The 14,251-nt window shown below is 37.4% G+C and overlaps 3 protein-coding genes across 4 annotated transcripts; 2 read left to right on the top strand and 1 right to left on the bottom strand.

Annotated features, from left to right (window-relative positions):
* Positions 110–3,963, top strand: LOC18767536 (elongation factor Tu, mitochondrial). The gene is made up of 12 exons (XM_007199797.2): positions 110–443; positions 699–774; positions 1,001–1,093; positions 1,226–1,300; positions 1,371–1,475; positions 1,592–1,682; positions 1,767–1,972; positions 2,372–2,455; positions 2,684–2,749; positions 2,840–2,902; positions 3,138–3,378; positions 3,537–3,963. Exons 1-12 carry the CDS (start codon positions 268–270, stop codon positions 3,602–3,604), a joined length of 1,344 nt encoding a protein of 447 aa, XP_007199859.1. The 5' UTR covers positions 110–267; the 3' UTR covers positions 3,605–3,963.
* LOC18767539 lies at positions 4,171–7,417 on the bottom strand. Of its 2 annotated transcripts, none has more exons than XM_007200986.2 (5): positions 7,031–7,417; positions 6,542–6,710; positions 5,751–6,156; positions 5,321–5,401; positions 4,171–5,103 (listed from the first exon to the last, which is right to left on the bottom strand). In XM_007200986.2, exons 1-5 carry the CDS (start codon positions 7,115–7,117, stop codon positions 4,602–4,604), a joined length of 1,245 nt encoding a protein of 414 aa, XP_007201048.1. In that variant the 5' UTR covers positions 7,118–7,417; the 3' UTR covers positions 4,171–4,601. The 2 variants fall into 2 exon arrangements, with proteins under 2 accessions (XP_007201048.1, XP_020425361.1); XM_020569772.1 differs by having other exon boundaries at positions 6,629–6,710; positions 7,031–7,365.
* LOC18767471 (BTB/POZ and MATH domain-containing protein 2) lies at positions 9,914–13,822 on the top strand. The gene is made up of 4 exons (XM_007200989.2): positions 9,914–10,641; positions 11,418–11,766; positions 12,332–12,608; positions 13,421–13,822. Exons 1-4 carry the CDS (start codon positions 10,217–10,219, stop codon positions 13,597–13,599), a joined length of 1,230 nt encoding a protein of 409 aa, XP_007201051.1. The 5' UTR covers positions 9,914–10,216; the 3' UTR covers positions 13,600–13,822.

The raw sequence follows: 14,251 nt of genomic DNA, 5'->3' as shown, positions 1-14,251 counted from the left end.
AAGTCGTTGGATGGCTTGATTCTTCAGCAAGTGTCATCCGTCATGTCGTTGTCGTCGTGCGATTACATAAAAGACGGGCCGGGTTCGATTGATACGGGTGGTTATTTTGTTACCAAAAGCCCGTCGGCAAAACCCTCGAGAAATCCCAAAAGCCCTAAACGGCTTAAAGCCTAAAACCCCACAAACTACACACACTCCGAGTCTCCGCCACACTCTGAGTGAAGGCTGAAGCAAATCCTTCTCTCTGCTTCTTCGTCCTCATTTCCAATGGCTGCGGTCGCTCTCAGAAACCCTAGCTCCAGGCGCATCCTCCCCTACTCCTCGCAAATCTATTGGTGTACCCGAGGATCAGTTGGTTCTTCAATCTCTGAATCCAGTTTTGGAAATGACCGATCTTTTAGCCCCAATCCTTGGTGGAGATCCATGGCCACCTTCACACGCACGTTAGTATTCATCCGTTGTGTGTGTTTGTTACTTTGAGTTGGAATTTTTCATAATAAAAAATGGGACTTTTAGAAGAGAGAGATTTGTACGCTTGAGTTTTGTATTGTTTAATTTGTCCCACTTTATCATTTTAGTCTGAATTGGATTTATCACCATTCTTTTCTTGTTTACTCTTTCGAACTTGAATATCATGGGATAGGAATTTTTCTGGTTTGTAACTATAATCACATTCTCTGATGCTGTTTGGCCAACAGAAAACCTCATGTGAATGTTGGAACAATTGGACATGTCGATCATGGAAAAACCACTCTGACTGCCGCAATTACAAAGGTGGGTCATTGATGCAGTGATTGCTTTTCTATGCATGTTTCTGGACTCTATGTTTGTCTGTATTTCCTTCTTAAGTAAGAACCTGAAAAGAAGTTGCTAAAGAGAGCAGCTTTTCCAACCTATAATACCTCTCCTTTTCATGAAATGAGGCCCGGTACATATGAAAGAGTTGTCAACAAAAAAAGAGAGAATTTTCCATAATCGTAATGTTTTATATTTTCCTCAGGTACTAGCAGAAGAAGGAAAAGCTAAGGCTATAGCCTTTGATGAAATTGATAAGGCCCCTGAAGAGAAAAAAAGAGGAATTACAATTGCAACGGTTAGTATGTTTTTCTTAATTATCATCTTGGCATTTTGGTATTTGTGGAATAGTGTAAGCTTCAATTGGGTTATTGACTCATCTTCTCAAAGTATTATTCCAACCTAACTTGGGTTTGCCGTGATTTTGAAGGCTCATGTAGAGTATGAGACTGTCAAGCGACACTATGCACATGTGGACTGCCCAGGACACGCAGATTATGTCAAAGTAAGCTTTGAATTTAAGGGAACAATATTTGCATACATGAATTCTTCTAACAAGTATGATTAACACACAGAACATGATTACTGGAGCTGCCCAAATGGATGGGGGCATTCTGGTTGTTTCTGCTCCTGATGGGCCTATGCCACAAACTAAGGAGCACATTCTGCTGGCTCGACAGGTGGGTATTTTTGTGGTCACCAGATTGCAAAGAAAATCAAACTTATGTGCTTTTTCTCGTGTATTTGTGTGCACATTGATGTATATGTATACTTTTTTGTTGGGTGTATTACACAGGTCGGTGTGCCATCACTTGTGTGTTTTCTCAATAAAGTCGATGCTGTTGATGATCCAGAGTTGTTGGAGCTTGTGGAAATGGAGCTCCGTGGTTCGTAGATTTTGGAGATCACTTTATTAGCAGACGGCTTTATATTCAATTGAAGTTTTTTAATTTGTCTTATGTTTCTGGCAGAGCTTCTTAGCTTCTACAAGTTCCCTGGGGATGAAATCCCTATCGTCCGGGGTTCGGCTCTGTCGGCTTTACAAGGCACAAATGAAGAGATTGGCAAAAAGGCAATTCTAAAACTTATGGATTCTGTGGATGAATACATTCCTGACCCTGTACGCCAGCTTGACAAACCTTTCCTGATGCCAATTGAAGATGTTTTCTCAATCCAGGTAAGTTGGGCATGCATTTAGCTATACTCGTGTAGACATTCCTAAATCTTAATCCCTTTAGGGCATTGACATTTGTTACAAGGATTGTCTTAAAGTTGGCCTTTAATTTTGTTCATAACATCTGGGTACATTGCTCTCGTAATATCATTGCTGCTGCTTTTACTATTACTACTGTTTTGATCATGAAACTATTATTTTAATTATAAAGTAGTACGATTATAAAATTGATGTGATTTATTGAATTGCCCATATTCTTGTGTTTCACATTTCTAATGCCTTACACTGTTCTGATCCTTATTTTTATTTGATTTCCTTTTTCTTTTGTGCGTGGTTTTTTGTAGTAGGTAGTTTCATTTTTAGCGGTCACTTCACATTATCAATTTCTTTTGTGTTTTGAAGGGTCGTGGAACTGTTGCCACTGGTCGTGTTGAACAAGGGACCATTAAAGTTGGTGAGGAAGTTGAGATTCTGGGGTTGCATCAGGTCTAACACAAGTTTTTATATTGTTTGGTGCTGCAAAGCTTTCTTGTGCATTTATTTCCCTTTTATTGCTTTAGCAAATGATTTGCTATGCAACTCATTCTTTGAGTTGGCATTGGCCTAAGGTGGACCTTTAATTTAGGCGGCATTGATCTTTGAATTAGTTTTGATAGCTTAAGGATAAAATACCACTCTAAGAAGGGCTAATCCTTAGTTTGTGTTCTTTGTCAGGGTGCTCCTTTGAAAACGGTGGTGACCGGTGTTGAGATGTTCAAGAAAATCTTGGATCATGGTGAAGTAAGTGACTGATTCTAAACACTCTTCAATATACCAAGGCTTTTTTACCGCACAAAATATATCTCATGATGGGTTTGTTCACTTGACTAGGCTGGTGATAATGTTGGTCTTCTTCTTCGAGGTCTAAAGAGGGAGGATATCCAACGAGGACAGGTGTGTGGTTTCAATTGCAGCAGAAAAATTACCTGTGGAAATTATTTTAAGAAAAGATATTGAACTTGATATTACCTAGTGAGTTTATACCTTGTGAAAATGATCCTTTTATTGGTTATTTTTTATTTGATGCGCTAAGTTTCTTTCAATTGTTCGGGCAACTAAACTCTGTTTCAGCACTGACTGTTGTAAATGTTGGATGGCTCGGCTGCACTTGTTTGTTCCTATTGCATAGGTAATTGCTAAGCCAGGAACAGTGAAGACACACAAGAGGTTTGAAGCAGAGATATATGTCCTCACAAAGGATGAAGGTGGACGCCATACTGCCTTTTTCTCAAACTACAGGCCTCAGTTTTATATGAGGACTGCAGATATCACTGGAAAGGTAGAATTGCCTGAAGATGTTAAGATGGTTATGCCTGGGGACAATGTTACTGCAGTTTTTGAGCTGATTCAACCGGTTCCTCTTGAAGCAGGTTTGTTCACATCATCTCTGCTGCTGAAAGCTAAATAATCTGCTTGTCTGTGTGTTAATTTGACGTGGTTGTTATTTCCAGAGTTTCACTGTTTCTGTTTCCCTATTCCTTTTAATTGAAGTTTTGAAAGCTAAAACTTCCCTACGATCATGTGGCAGGACAAAGATTTGCCTTGAGGGAAGGAGGTAGAACGGTTGGTGCAGGAGTTGTTTCTAAAGTACTCTGAGATGAGATTTTCCGGGTGGATCCTTGAATCTCTTTCTGTATGCACATTAGTGGAAAAAGGGGTGGGGAACCAAAAGAACTCCACTTAGAAAAAACTGACGTGTGGTAATTGGTTACATAATCCGCGTTGCTTGAGTTTGTTTTAGGTATTTTCGATGAGATCATCTGTGTTAGGAAAAGAACAGAGTAAATTAAGAAGGAAATTTGGCACGTTTTCATCCCATAGTTTTTACCAAGGCTGTCAATAATGCGATCAGTGTCAGTTCGTTCAAGTAATTTATATTCTTTACCATGTACAATGTGACATTATTTTTTTTCCTTCCGGTGGCCGTCATTGCCAATCTGTTTCACTTGTTGAAAGCCTAATTCTTCCTTGTATGTTCTCTTTGTTCCTTTTTAGTTTGCATGCTTGCTAGTTGCGAAAAAAGGTAATAGTAAAAATAAAAGATTTTGCCCTTTTACCCCAAAAAAAGTGTCCAAATAGAAAATAATCAAACAAAGATAACATAAAGAGCCAATTGACCTGGCAGAAAAGAGGGAAAAATGGAAAGCACGATTCCAACGCTATTTGAGTTCCAATAACAGCTATTATTAAAACATTTATTCTATAACGAATGAAAAAGTTATTTGAACAGCCATCGAGATTATAAGAAAATAGAGGGGAAGAGAGACAGTTTCATGCACAAAATTGTTTAGTACTACAGACTACCACCAAGTCACCCTTCTATCAATTCACATTCTACATGACTACTACTACTACTACTACCAGCTGACTCATCATTATCCAGAGCTCGGATGACGAGAGCTCCAGTTCACGGCAACTGAAATCAGATTTCCACTTTTCTTTCAAAGATGGGTTCTTCACCTCATGTCCAACAAGCTTCACCTCTCTGCCGATCACCCAACTTGGTCACCATATGTACAGATATTCTCTTGTTCAACGCTCTAGTCAAATGTTCCTCAAACCATCTGTGTATCTTCTTCTTCTCATTTCATGCTCAAGCAAGCCTCAACACGGCCACTGCCATCAGTGTTGCAGCTCTAAAGTAAATCTCTTTCACGCTTCCCTCTACCCTTTCCATTATTTCCTCTTCTTTTAGATCCAACTTCTTTGAATTCTTGCTGATATGAATAATTGTGTCCCTCAGCTTGTTCACTGCCCAAGAGAGCCAAACTAACCCAATTGCAACTCCAGTATTCAAGAGTTTGGACGCACAAAAGGGCCCCCTCCCACAACCTACTTTACAGAGGACAGAGAATAGGAGAGCTAAGCCAGTTCCAGCGATACTAGCAGAAAACTGGGTGAGGAGCTCTGGAACCTCAGGGCCAGATCTTTGAAGTGAGAGAATTGCTGATTTCCCATGCTGCCTTCTGTTAATCATTAAAGATAGAAGGCTCTCACAGGCGTGGAAATAGTTCCTCTTGTAGAGATCTCTATCTTTGCCTACTCTTTTCCCACTCTTCTGCTTTTGTGTTGCCTTTTTTTTGACTTTTTCCGGACTGTTAAGTAGATAACAGACAAAAAGTTAATATGAAGCATGCTTTGATCCAAGATTTGGTGGAAGAACAGGCATACCAGTGTGACACCAATAATATCAATTACAGCAAAACAATTTAGTTTAATCTTGAAACTGATATCCCTTAAACAGGTACAAAGAAATTGAAAGAGAAAGGGTAAAAGGGAAAAAGAATAATAAAAACATGTTCATGTCAATACCTCTTTAAAGGAGCAAGGGTAGTCACTTGCATCTTCAAAAAAGTTCCATCAATATTAGCTCCTGCTTCCCTGCTCTCCACCCTGATTCATAAAGTTATTGTGAGGTCATGTTTTATAGGCATGGAGAACATTTAAAATATAGACAGTTGGAAAGTATAAAGAATATTCATCAAAATGAAAAGTACTTTTCTAAGCAAGGATTATTAAGGAAATATTCATTCTAAACACAGTTTTTCTTTCGACCAAAAAAAAAAACTCGGTCCACAAGATCTACTGATTCCATACTGTTGAAAGAAATATATTCATGCATGTGTATTCAAACATGGTTAGAAAATATTCATTCTGAGGACTAGATAAGTATTTGATCCTGTAAAAAAAAAAAAAAGATGTCAAATTTAAATTAAAAAAAGGTATAATTGTCCGTGCATACCTATTGAAGTGCGGAACCAGCACAGACTGCTTTTTCCAACAAACTGAGTTTCTCAATGAGTAAAACTCAGCAACAACTGAAAGGAGATGCTCCATCTCAGTCCCTGTACCTGTAAATAAGACTCGACCATCTGGCTGAACTGTAATTTTGGAACTCCAGGCAAGACCTCCCACAAAGTCCAAGAGAGGCTTCTGGGTATTAAACTCACTACTTGGGTAGATAAGAGAAGGAATGAATGCTTGTTGGCTCATTTCATGTAACCCCATCAAGTTATATAGTACGGTTATATCTAGTCCGCCTTTCTCTGCTTCAGTTTCTCCAGACTTGAGGAACTGCAACATTTTTTCACGTCTTATGAAGTGTTCAGCAATTCCAATACTGAACAGCACTGAGTCTGGATGAACATCTGTAATCAGCAGGAAAAAGAGATAATTCAACATATTGCAAAGAAATTACATTTCATTATAACATATGCGATAAGGACATAACCGCATTAATTTGATATGTCATTATTGCCAAGTTAAGTTGTTCTAATTTATTTTAGGATGCATGAGATCATCATTTAAAGAAAGTTCTGCTGGAAATGGAGAAGAATAAATCTAATTTATTGTAGCACCACTCAGACCATCTAAATCTAATTTTATTTGTAACCACAATAGAGCAAGATGGACAAAATTTAAATAAATTCTTTGGGACAAACGGCAATGAAATCAATATAATTTGGTTATGGCTATAACTCATAGATTTTCAAACAATAGCTGCATACAACAATGAACTATTGAGGTGCATACTTTGCATGTCAGTGAGTACAGGCCTTTCGGTCTTGGCAAACCAGTTAGCCTCTGGCAATCCACTAGCGAGTTTCCATGGCTCCTCACCTTGCTGCGGCATCAATTTCAAAGATCCCAGTTTTGTGATTTCCTGCTTTGCTCCATAACTCGGCAGAAGGGGTTGAAAATCCTGCGTTAATCAAAGGAAAATATAAAATCTTTTCAGCAACAGCTTTAAAAGAAAAAAGGAAAATATATCGGCTAGAACTTCAATTCCATTCAGAACAATAAATCAAAACAAGAAAAACTGAAGCCCCAGATAGAGCTAAACATGCAAGACAAACTCATGGAACCGAATTTGATTAATATTAAAGCAACCCAAATAACAATCAGACATGAAAATCAAACCCAAATGAGTCAAATTCGAATGCAAATACAAAAATCTCATCTGCAAACCAAATACCAAACCAATGAAAACAAATAAGCTAAGCTAGAAAACCTTTGCTTTACCTTGATAATACCCATGCCCTGCTCTTGCTGTAAAACAAGGCCGTGAGGGTAGCCATGAGAAGCCATCAAACAAAGCTTATCTGCCATGGCCGAGAGATACCCAGTTTCAGAAACCAAATTTCTTTCCTTTTTGGTGCGTCGTGCCTCTTCTTCACACCACCATAACCTGATCCATCCCGGGACCTCAAAATCCAAGATTTTTCACAGTTTGGTCTTTTTCATTTTGAGCTGCAGCCACACATAATAAAAATCGGAAATAACAAAGTCGGATTTTATGTCATCCAGTTGTTTGATCGACAAATTTCTGATCTGAGAATCCAGGTTGGATTTCTCACGTCAGACAAAAAGTGTCTGTTTTCTTCCACCTTGGACTCTCCTGAATATTGGGTTTTCTGCCCGTGTAACTTTGTGCACCATACATTATATTTCTTTAGTTTCTGGTTGTGGCATCTTGGCCGTCGATTTTGCATACCACTGAGATTGTGGGCCCTTGTTGATCTACGTTTATATTGTTTGATTTGGCTAGGGTGTGATGAGTCCGTACTGAAACAGAATTGGGGGGAAAAAATCTTTGCATGGAAATTGACCCCACAATGGAAACCTCTAGATTTATTTGAGGGTTTGGATTGTGACATACCAAAAATGAAAATAAAAATCCCACAGATGTTATCGGAAAAATAAAATTCATCTTCTAGCTTGCACAGTTCGAAATTCACTTTAAATTCATTCTCGTTTTGAGGGTGCTTTAATTATTGTGAAATGCGTAGGTTAAAATTTTCAGTTTTATTCAACGAATTGTGTTTATTGCACATTTTATTTTAGGTGATCAAATAATTTTTTGCATGAATGACTCGACTTAAAATAAAAATAGTCTGTAAAATATCTACTAGTATAGTTGTTTAAAGTAATTACTCCTCTAGACAAGATCCTGGATTCGAGTCTTAACATCTATTCTGATTGTTGAATAGAATTATGAAAATAGTCTATAAAAAAAGATGTACATTTTCTTTTTAAAATAAGAAAAACTCATTATAATGGTGCCAAACTTCATGCTTCGTTTGGCACACCTGAATGTTTTTTCAGTCTCTTAACAAGTGCAACATGTGAGTATTAAATCCAAATCATGGCATTGATTGTCTTCTTAAATACAAATCAATCACTTAAGCATTCAATAACTCAACCATAACACCAAAATGATAAAAATATTTGTTCATACTAGTCGCGTTTGCTGCCTTTAAAGCAAGGCAATCCCTTGTTCGATTCTCTTTATTTTAATAATGAGAGCTAGCTGGCTGGAAAAGTATATAAAATAAAAAGATAAATAAATATTCTTTTAAAATTAGAGAAATAAATATGACCACCAAACAGAGCAAAGCTACCACAAAACCTAATATCATTTTGGAAGTCAAAATGCTTATAACCGAGATTGAATGGGCTGCAACAACCTCTGTCACATGTATTTTATTACATTTATAAATGCACTATCTACTTGTTATTCTTCCTTCTTTGGTCAATAGTCGTATCACGTAGTGAATAATTCATATATCTCACAAGTAATGTTCAAAAGGAGGAGAATACAAAAATAAAATAGAAATATCCGTTGTTTTAGAAGCTTTTCTTTGAAAATATGTTACGATCAATCACCTGCTTATATAGACTGATTTAGTCATTGATACGTTTGAAACCTCACATGCATCAACGACAAGAATAATAATGTGCCAGACAGCATGCAACCAATTTTATTATTGTTTTATTTTATTTTTTTTAAATTGTAATTTATATTTTCTTTTATTTGGAAGATGATAATACGAAATCTATCAGGTTCACACCTGGCATTGTGGCATTTAATCTCACAAGTAAGTAGTGTGGTCGTCTGTGTAGACTAGTTATCCCCGCAGCAGGTGGTCAGCTCGTCACCCGTGCAAGCTGGCTCGCGCACATCGCCAATTGGCGCGTCTCATCTCGCACAACTTGAGCAACAAGCCAACGGCTATTTAATCCCATGTTTTGTTGACTTTTCTCCTGAAAAGCAAATTACAGATTTTTATATGCATAAATAAAAACAAAAATATGTTTTGCGACTTCTCCCAATTTTTTTGTTTATTTAAAATAATAAAATAGAAAATAAAATATATGACAACTACTATATTTTATAAAAAAACACTTGGGAAGTCTAACCCAAGAAAAAACCATCCACTAGTTACTTGTTTTTTTTTTAAATTTTAAATTAGTTTTTATTGTGTTATTATTATACAACATGATGCATTTATTTATTTATTTTTTAATATAAACGATAGTTTAAAATGCAAGGTATGAAATAGTTTAAACAGCAAGGGCTGGAAGTTTTTCTCACTTACACACACTACCAATGTGATATGAGAGTAAGAATCTAAGACTACTAGTTTACAAATCAATATTATTTTCCACTATATTAGACCTTATTGACGATATTTTCTAAAGTATTGATCTTGAATGAATATTTTTTGTTAGATTGTAAAATTATCATTAGTTTATATGTGAAAGGCTCTATTTAAATTGACCAACAAAAAAAAAAACTATTTTATTTTTATTTTAATGTATTTCTTTCTCAAATCGTGTAACAAATTTAAACATGGGTTTATCTTGTTTATCAATCTCACTCCCAATTAATATGGATACTAAATATGGAACATTTCTAAATAGAGAAGTAATCTGCGCGAGGATTAAATTGCGTATCCGAATGACTAGAATGGCCTTGTGTCTCTATAGAGGCGGATGCATACGTGGCCCAATGGGAGAGCGAGTTGGTCGAGTTTTAAAGGTCGGCAAGTGCGCTTCTGCTTCATCACCAATAATTTCACTGTCGGGAAAAAACAACTATAAAAGTACAATCACAAGTCGTCATGTTACCATTTCTTTCTTTCTCTCTCTCTCTTCTCTCTTCTTTCTCTGATTGTGAGAACTCAAAGCTCTGGAAACTCACCTTCGAGAACAACATAACTTTCCCGAAGGAAACCCTAGATTCTCTCGCAATACAGTCACTTTCCCGAGAAAATATTCAGGAAAAGAAGAATCTTGTTTCGCAAGTCCAAGGTTCTTCATTTCGCATCCAATTTTATCCAAATTCCACATTTCCGATTAAACCCTAGATCCCAAATTCAATCCCAGAAAATTAAAGCCCCGAGTAATTCAATTTTGTCGCCGGGTATGGGTAAGGTTTTCAGAGAAACCTCCAGGCCCTCGTCTTCTTCATCTTGCCCGGCCTCTTCGTCGCCCCCGACAACCACATCGACGTCGATCACCGAGACCGTCAACGGGACCCACCATTTCAAGATCACGGGTTATTCTTTGTCCAAAGGGATTGGGATTGGGAAGTACATAGCGTCCGATACGTTTAATGTGGGCGGGTATTCGTGGGCCATCTATTTTTACCCAGACGGCAAGAGCGTCGAGGACAATGCCGCGTACGTCTCGCTCTTCATCGCGCTCGCGAGCGAAGGAACCGATGTGAGAGCTCTCTTCGAATTGACCCTTTTGGATCAGAGTGGGAATGAGAGGCACAAAGTGCATAGCCATTTCGGGAGGACCTTGGATAGCGGGCCCTACACGCTCAAGTATCGCGGTAGTATGTGGTGGGTTGGCAAATTTCCAGTTCTTGATTTTGTCTTTGTGGGAATCTTGGTTTCCTTGCCTTGTGTTTTTATGAAAGTTTATGAGTTTGTAAAAGTTGGTAACTTGGGTTTTCCATTTTCAAAAAGAAGCATGCTTTTATTTTTTGATCTGTTTTTGTTTAGGTGCAATGTTTACATATAACAGATCCAGAAGAAGGGTATTAAAGTTAGGTTTAAAAAATCTTGAAAATCTGTTAATGTAATTAGGAAATGTGAAGCAATCAGTGGGTTCGGGATTGAAAATTTTCTGCAATTTGGAAAGGTCTTGATTGCTTGTTGTTTTTGGCTTTTTCGCTAATCTTGCAACCTGCAAACCTTTAAATCTCTATGCTGAACCTGATTCGAACATGTGTATGATATTTATATAAATGTAACGGCTTTTCTATGTGGATACAAGTAGGAAAGTTAAAGGCAATATGTAACATCGGGCAGTGAGAGAATAAATTCATTGTTGATCTTGTTAACCTGTCAATGTTCCATTTGATGTTTTAAAAGTGTCTGCCAGGGAGTTTAGTTGATTACTTCTTTTGATGCATGCCTTGGAGTGATTATATAGAAATTTCATGTCATTTAAATATGACAAGGCATCGATGTTTTCCATGCAGTCCATTATCCTCAATCATGTTGTGTGATTTTCTTGGGGTCTAGCTTGGTTTCAGCCTTGTATCCTGTACATATCCATTGTTGTCACTAGTTTGCATATGGGAAGAGTTTAATGGATTCTTGGGATGCTGCAGGGGTTACAAGCGTTTCTTCAAAAGAACTTCTCTGGAGACATCAGACTACCTTAAAGACGACTGCTTGTCAGTGAACTGTATGGTTGGTGTTGTGAAGTCACACACGGAGGGGCCAAAAATATACTCCATACCAGTACCACCATCCAGCATGGGCCATCAGTTTGGGCGGCTACTGGAAAGTGGAAAGGGAACTGATGTAAATTTCGAAATTGACGGCGAAATTTTTGCTGCTCACAAGTTGGTACTAGCAGCTCGATCACCTGTATTCAGGGCCCAACTATTTGGTCCTATGAAGGATCAGAACACTCGGTGCATAAACGTTGAGGACATAGAGGCTCCAGTCTTTAAGGTTTGATGCATTTCTTCTTTTTCTTTGGTTGATTATGTTATACATTTGTTTAACTAATGCTGATCAATGTTTGTACTTTAGATATTAAATTGGTTACCATACTTGTTTGCAATTGTGTCAGTTTGTCAGACATGTTGCATAGACATTGTCATCCAGGAGTATGATCTCATGCTTTCTGTGCTTTTGCTGCCAATCCTGCCAGATGTTAGTGATCAAATGTCATTCTAGGATGATTTTTTATTTTTGCTTTGTTGCTTGTGCAGAATGGTTGTAAGTGGTAAAACATGGCCTAGTGTGAAGTAATAAGTTTCAGTTTTCATGGAGAACTCCCAATTTGGGTTGTATTATTATGCTTTCTGCATAGTGCTTATTCCCTTTCATTATAAATGTAAGCTAGGTTGGCTATGCGGTTTCTGCTCTAATTCTATTGTTTCTTGTGCTATCATGTGAAACTGTAGAATTAGTTAATTATAACCATCCACCTAGGAATTGTTTCCATCGATATTATTGGCGTCGTTCTCACTATTCAACTGTTTTTCCACTCATTCATTTTGTCCTTGTGCAGGCTTTACTTCATTTCATATACTGGGACTCTCTGCCCGACATAGAAGAGCTTACTGGAATAAACTCCAACGGGTCTTCCACTTTGATGGCACAGCATCTGCTTGCAGCAGCAGATCGGTATGGCTTAGATAGACTTCGGTTGTTATGTGAGGCAAATCTCTGCAAAGATTTTGCGATAAACACAGTGGCAACGACATTAGCATTGGCAGAACAACATCACTGCTTCCAGCTGAAAGTTGTGTGTCTCAGATTCGTTGCAACACCTGGAAATCTATCAGGTAACTCTTTTCTCTATCAAGCTTTGTTTTACAATGCTGTGTAATTTGAAAAAGAAAACTGTCATCATCTAGGCCCCAAATGAGATTGTTGATGATGATTATGCATGATGATTTGGTTATGTGTGGATGACTCTAAAAACTGTGGTAGAATTGTAATCAAGATTGGAGAAATTAATGGCTACAATGATCTTTGACTTGTCTTTCTTATTCCATTTGAAGTTTTTAATTTGTTTTCGGTTGTAATATGTGTCCTTTTTTCCATTGACGGTTATATGAATTAATATGTCTCATGTTAGTCCAGATGGTTAGTTTAAACTGTAGGCCTCAAGGTCATAAAACTAAGGATCCATGTTTCATAACCTGTCATGTTAGGCTTTACCTATCATGAGAGTAGTACTTCCTCTTGGCCCTTTGGAAGGTCATTTGGTACTTGATTATACTTCTATCATCGGCCATTTTACTTATGGATACATAAGCCTTTGAAAAGGGTTGTCAAAATTGGCTGAGATAGCAAGAAAACAACCCACTCTGTATAGTGATATGTGGTTTACAATTGAAAACAACTAGGGTATTTGGGATCTTGTTTTTTACTTGGAAAATCTTCTAGACTTGGTTTAATTACTGGCCGCATGAATTCCCGCATGAATTCTCATCTTCCATTCTTCTATGTTATGTACAGTATCTCTTGTTAATTTTTTTTTTTTTTCTAGTTCTTCTGATGCATTGGTCTTTGTTTGATTTGTGATTCCTGAATATAAATAAATGCGAATGTTATGTAAGTAATTCTTAATTCTTTTATTTTTGTTTTGCAGGTGTGATGCAAACGGATGGTTACAAACACTTGAAGGAAAGCTGCCCGTCTGTTTTGACTGAACTCTTGGAATATGTAGCTAGAGTTAGTGAACATTCTGTATCTCTATGCAGGCATGGGAATGAAGCTATTCTTGATGGTAGTGACATCAATGGCAGGCGGGTGAAGCAAAGGCTATAGCGAACTGAGCTTTTTAAACATCTTCCATGTAGAAAAACAAAATGGAAAGAAAGAGAGAGAAAAGTGAGGAGAAAGATTATTTCTAGGTTTAGAAATAACTATTAGTTTTTTAGGCTTTGTTATTCGAAAGGATGTTGATGTCTCTGTTGGCTTGTAATTGAAAGTTGTAGTACTTACTGTTTTGATTGAGAAAAAGAAAAATTCAATTCCCTGGTTTGTGCCTTCTCCCCGTGTTGAAGTTGTAAAACTTACTGTTTTCTTGATATAGAGCAAAATTCAATCCCCTTTTTTTTTCTATCTCCTTTTTCCTGCGGTGGCAGTTTATTTCTAACCAATAAACAAAGACCACAAGCATTTGTAAAATGTACTAAATTGACAGTCAGCAGCAAACCTCACCCTCAGATTGCTCTACAACTCTGTTTTGATGTCTTGAAAATTGGTGCAATTGAGCAGACAGTTTGCCCTATAACCCCCTTTTTGCTGCAGATTACCAATGCCTGTACCTCGCCTATCCCAAATTAATTTCTAATCCCTCCCTCACACTCATCTACTTACCTCTGCAGTTAGTATAGAAGTCAACAAATGCACACAAGCCCTGATAAAAAGTCCAAATCCGAAAAATAGAACCGAATAAATTACAAAAATTAGTTGG

The sequence above is a fragment of the Prunus persica genome, chromosome G8 (assembly GCF_000346465.2).
Source record: "Prunus persica cultivar Lovell chromosome G8, Prunus_persica_NCBIv2, whole genome shotgun sequence".
In the NCBI taxonomy this organism is placed as follows: Eukaryota; Viridiplantae; Streptophyta; class Magnoliopsida; order Rosales; family Rosaceae; genus Prunus; species Prunus persica.
This window is presented reverse-complemented; position numbering and strand designations above follow the sequence as displayed.

Bases quoted from the DNA above. Each gene is read 5' to 3' on its own strand.
- LOC18767471 (XM_007200989.2), top strand. From the start codon at position 10,217: ATGGGTAAGGTTTTCAGAGAAACCTCCAGGCCCTCGTCTTCTTCATCT. The intron at 10,642-11,417 runs GTGGGTTGGCAA...GGGATGCTGCAG, and splicing joins AAGTATCGCGGTAGTATGTG to GGGTTACAAGCGTTTCTTCA. The intron at 12,609-13,420 runs GTAACTCTTTTC...TTTGTTTTGCAG, and splicing joins AACACCTGGAAATCTATCAG to GTGTGATGCAAACGGATGGT.
- LOC18767536 (XM_007199797.2), top strand. From the start codon at position 268: ATGGCTGCGGTCGCTCTCAGAAACCCTAGCTCCAGGCGCATCCTCCCC. The intron at 775-1,000 runs GTGGGTCATTGA...TATTTTCCTCAG, and splicing joins TGACTGCCGCAATTACAAAG to GTACTAGCAGAAGAAGGAAA. The intron at 1,476-1,591 runs GTGGGTATTTTT...TGTATTACACAG, and splicing joins ACATTCTGCTGGCTCGACAG to GTCGGTGTGCCATCACTTGT.
- LOC18767539 (XM_007200986.2), bottom strand. From the start codon at position 7,117: ATGGCAGATAAGCTTTGTTTGATGGCTTCTCATGGCTACCCTCACGGC. The intron at 6,157-6,541 runs GTATGCACCTCA...TGCTGATTACAG, and splicing joins TGTACTCACTGACATGCAAA to ATGTTCATCCAGACTCAGTG. The intron at 5,104-5,320 runs GTATTGACATGA...TCTACTTAACAG, and splicing joins ACCCTTGCTCCTTTAAAGAG to TCCGGAAAAAGTCAAAAAAA.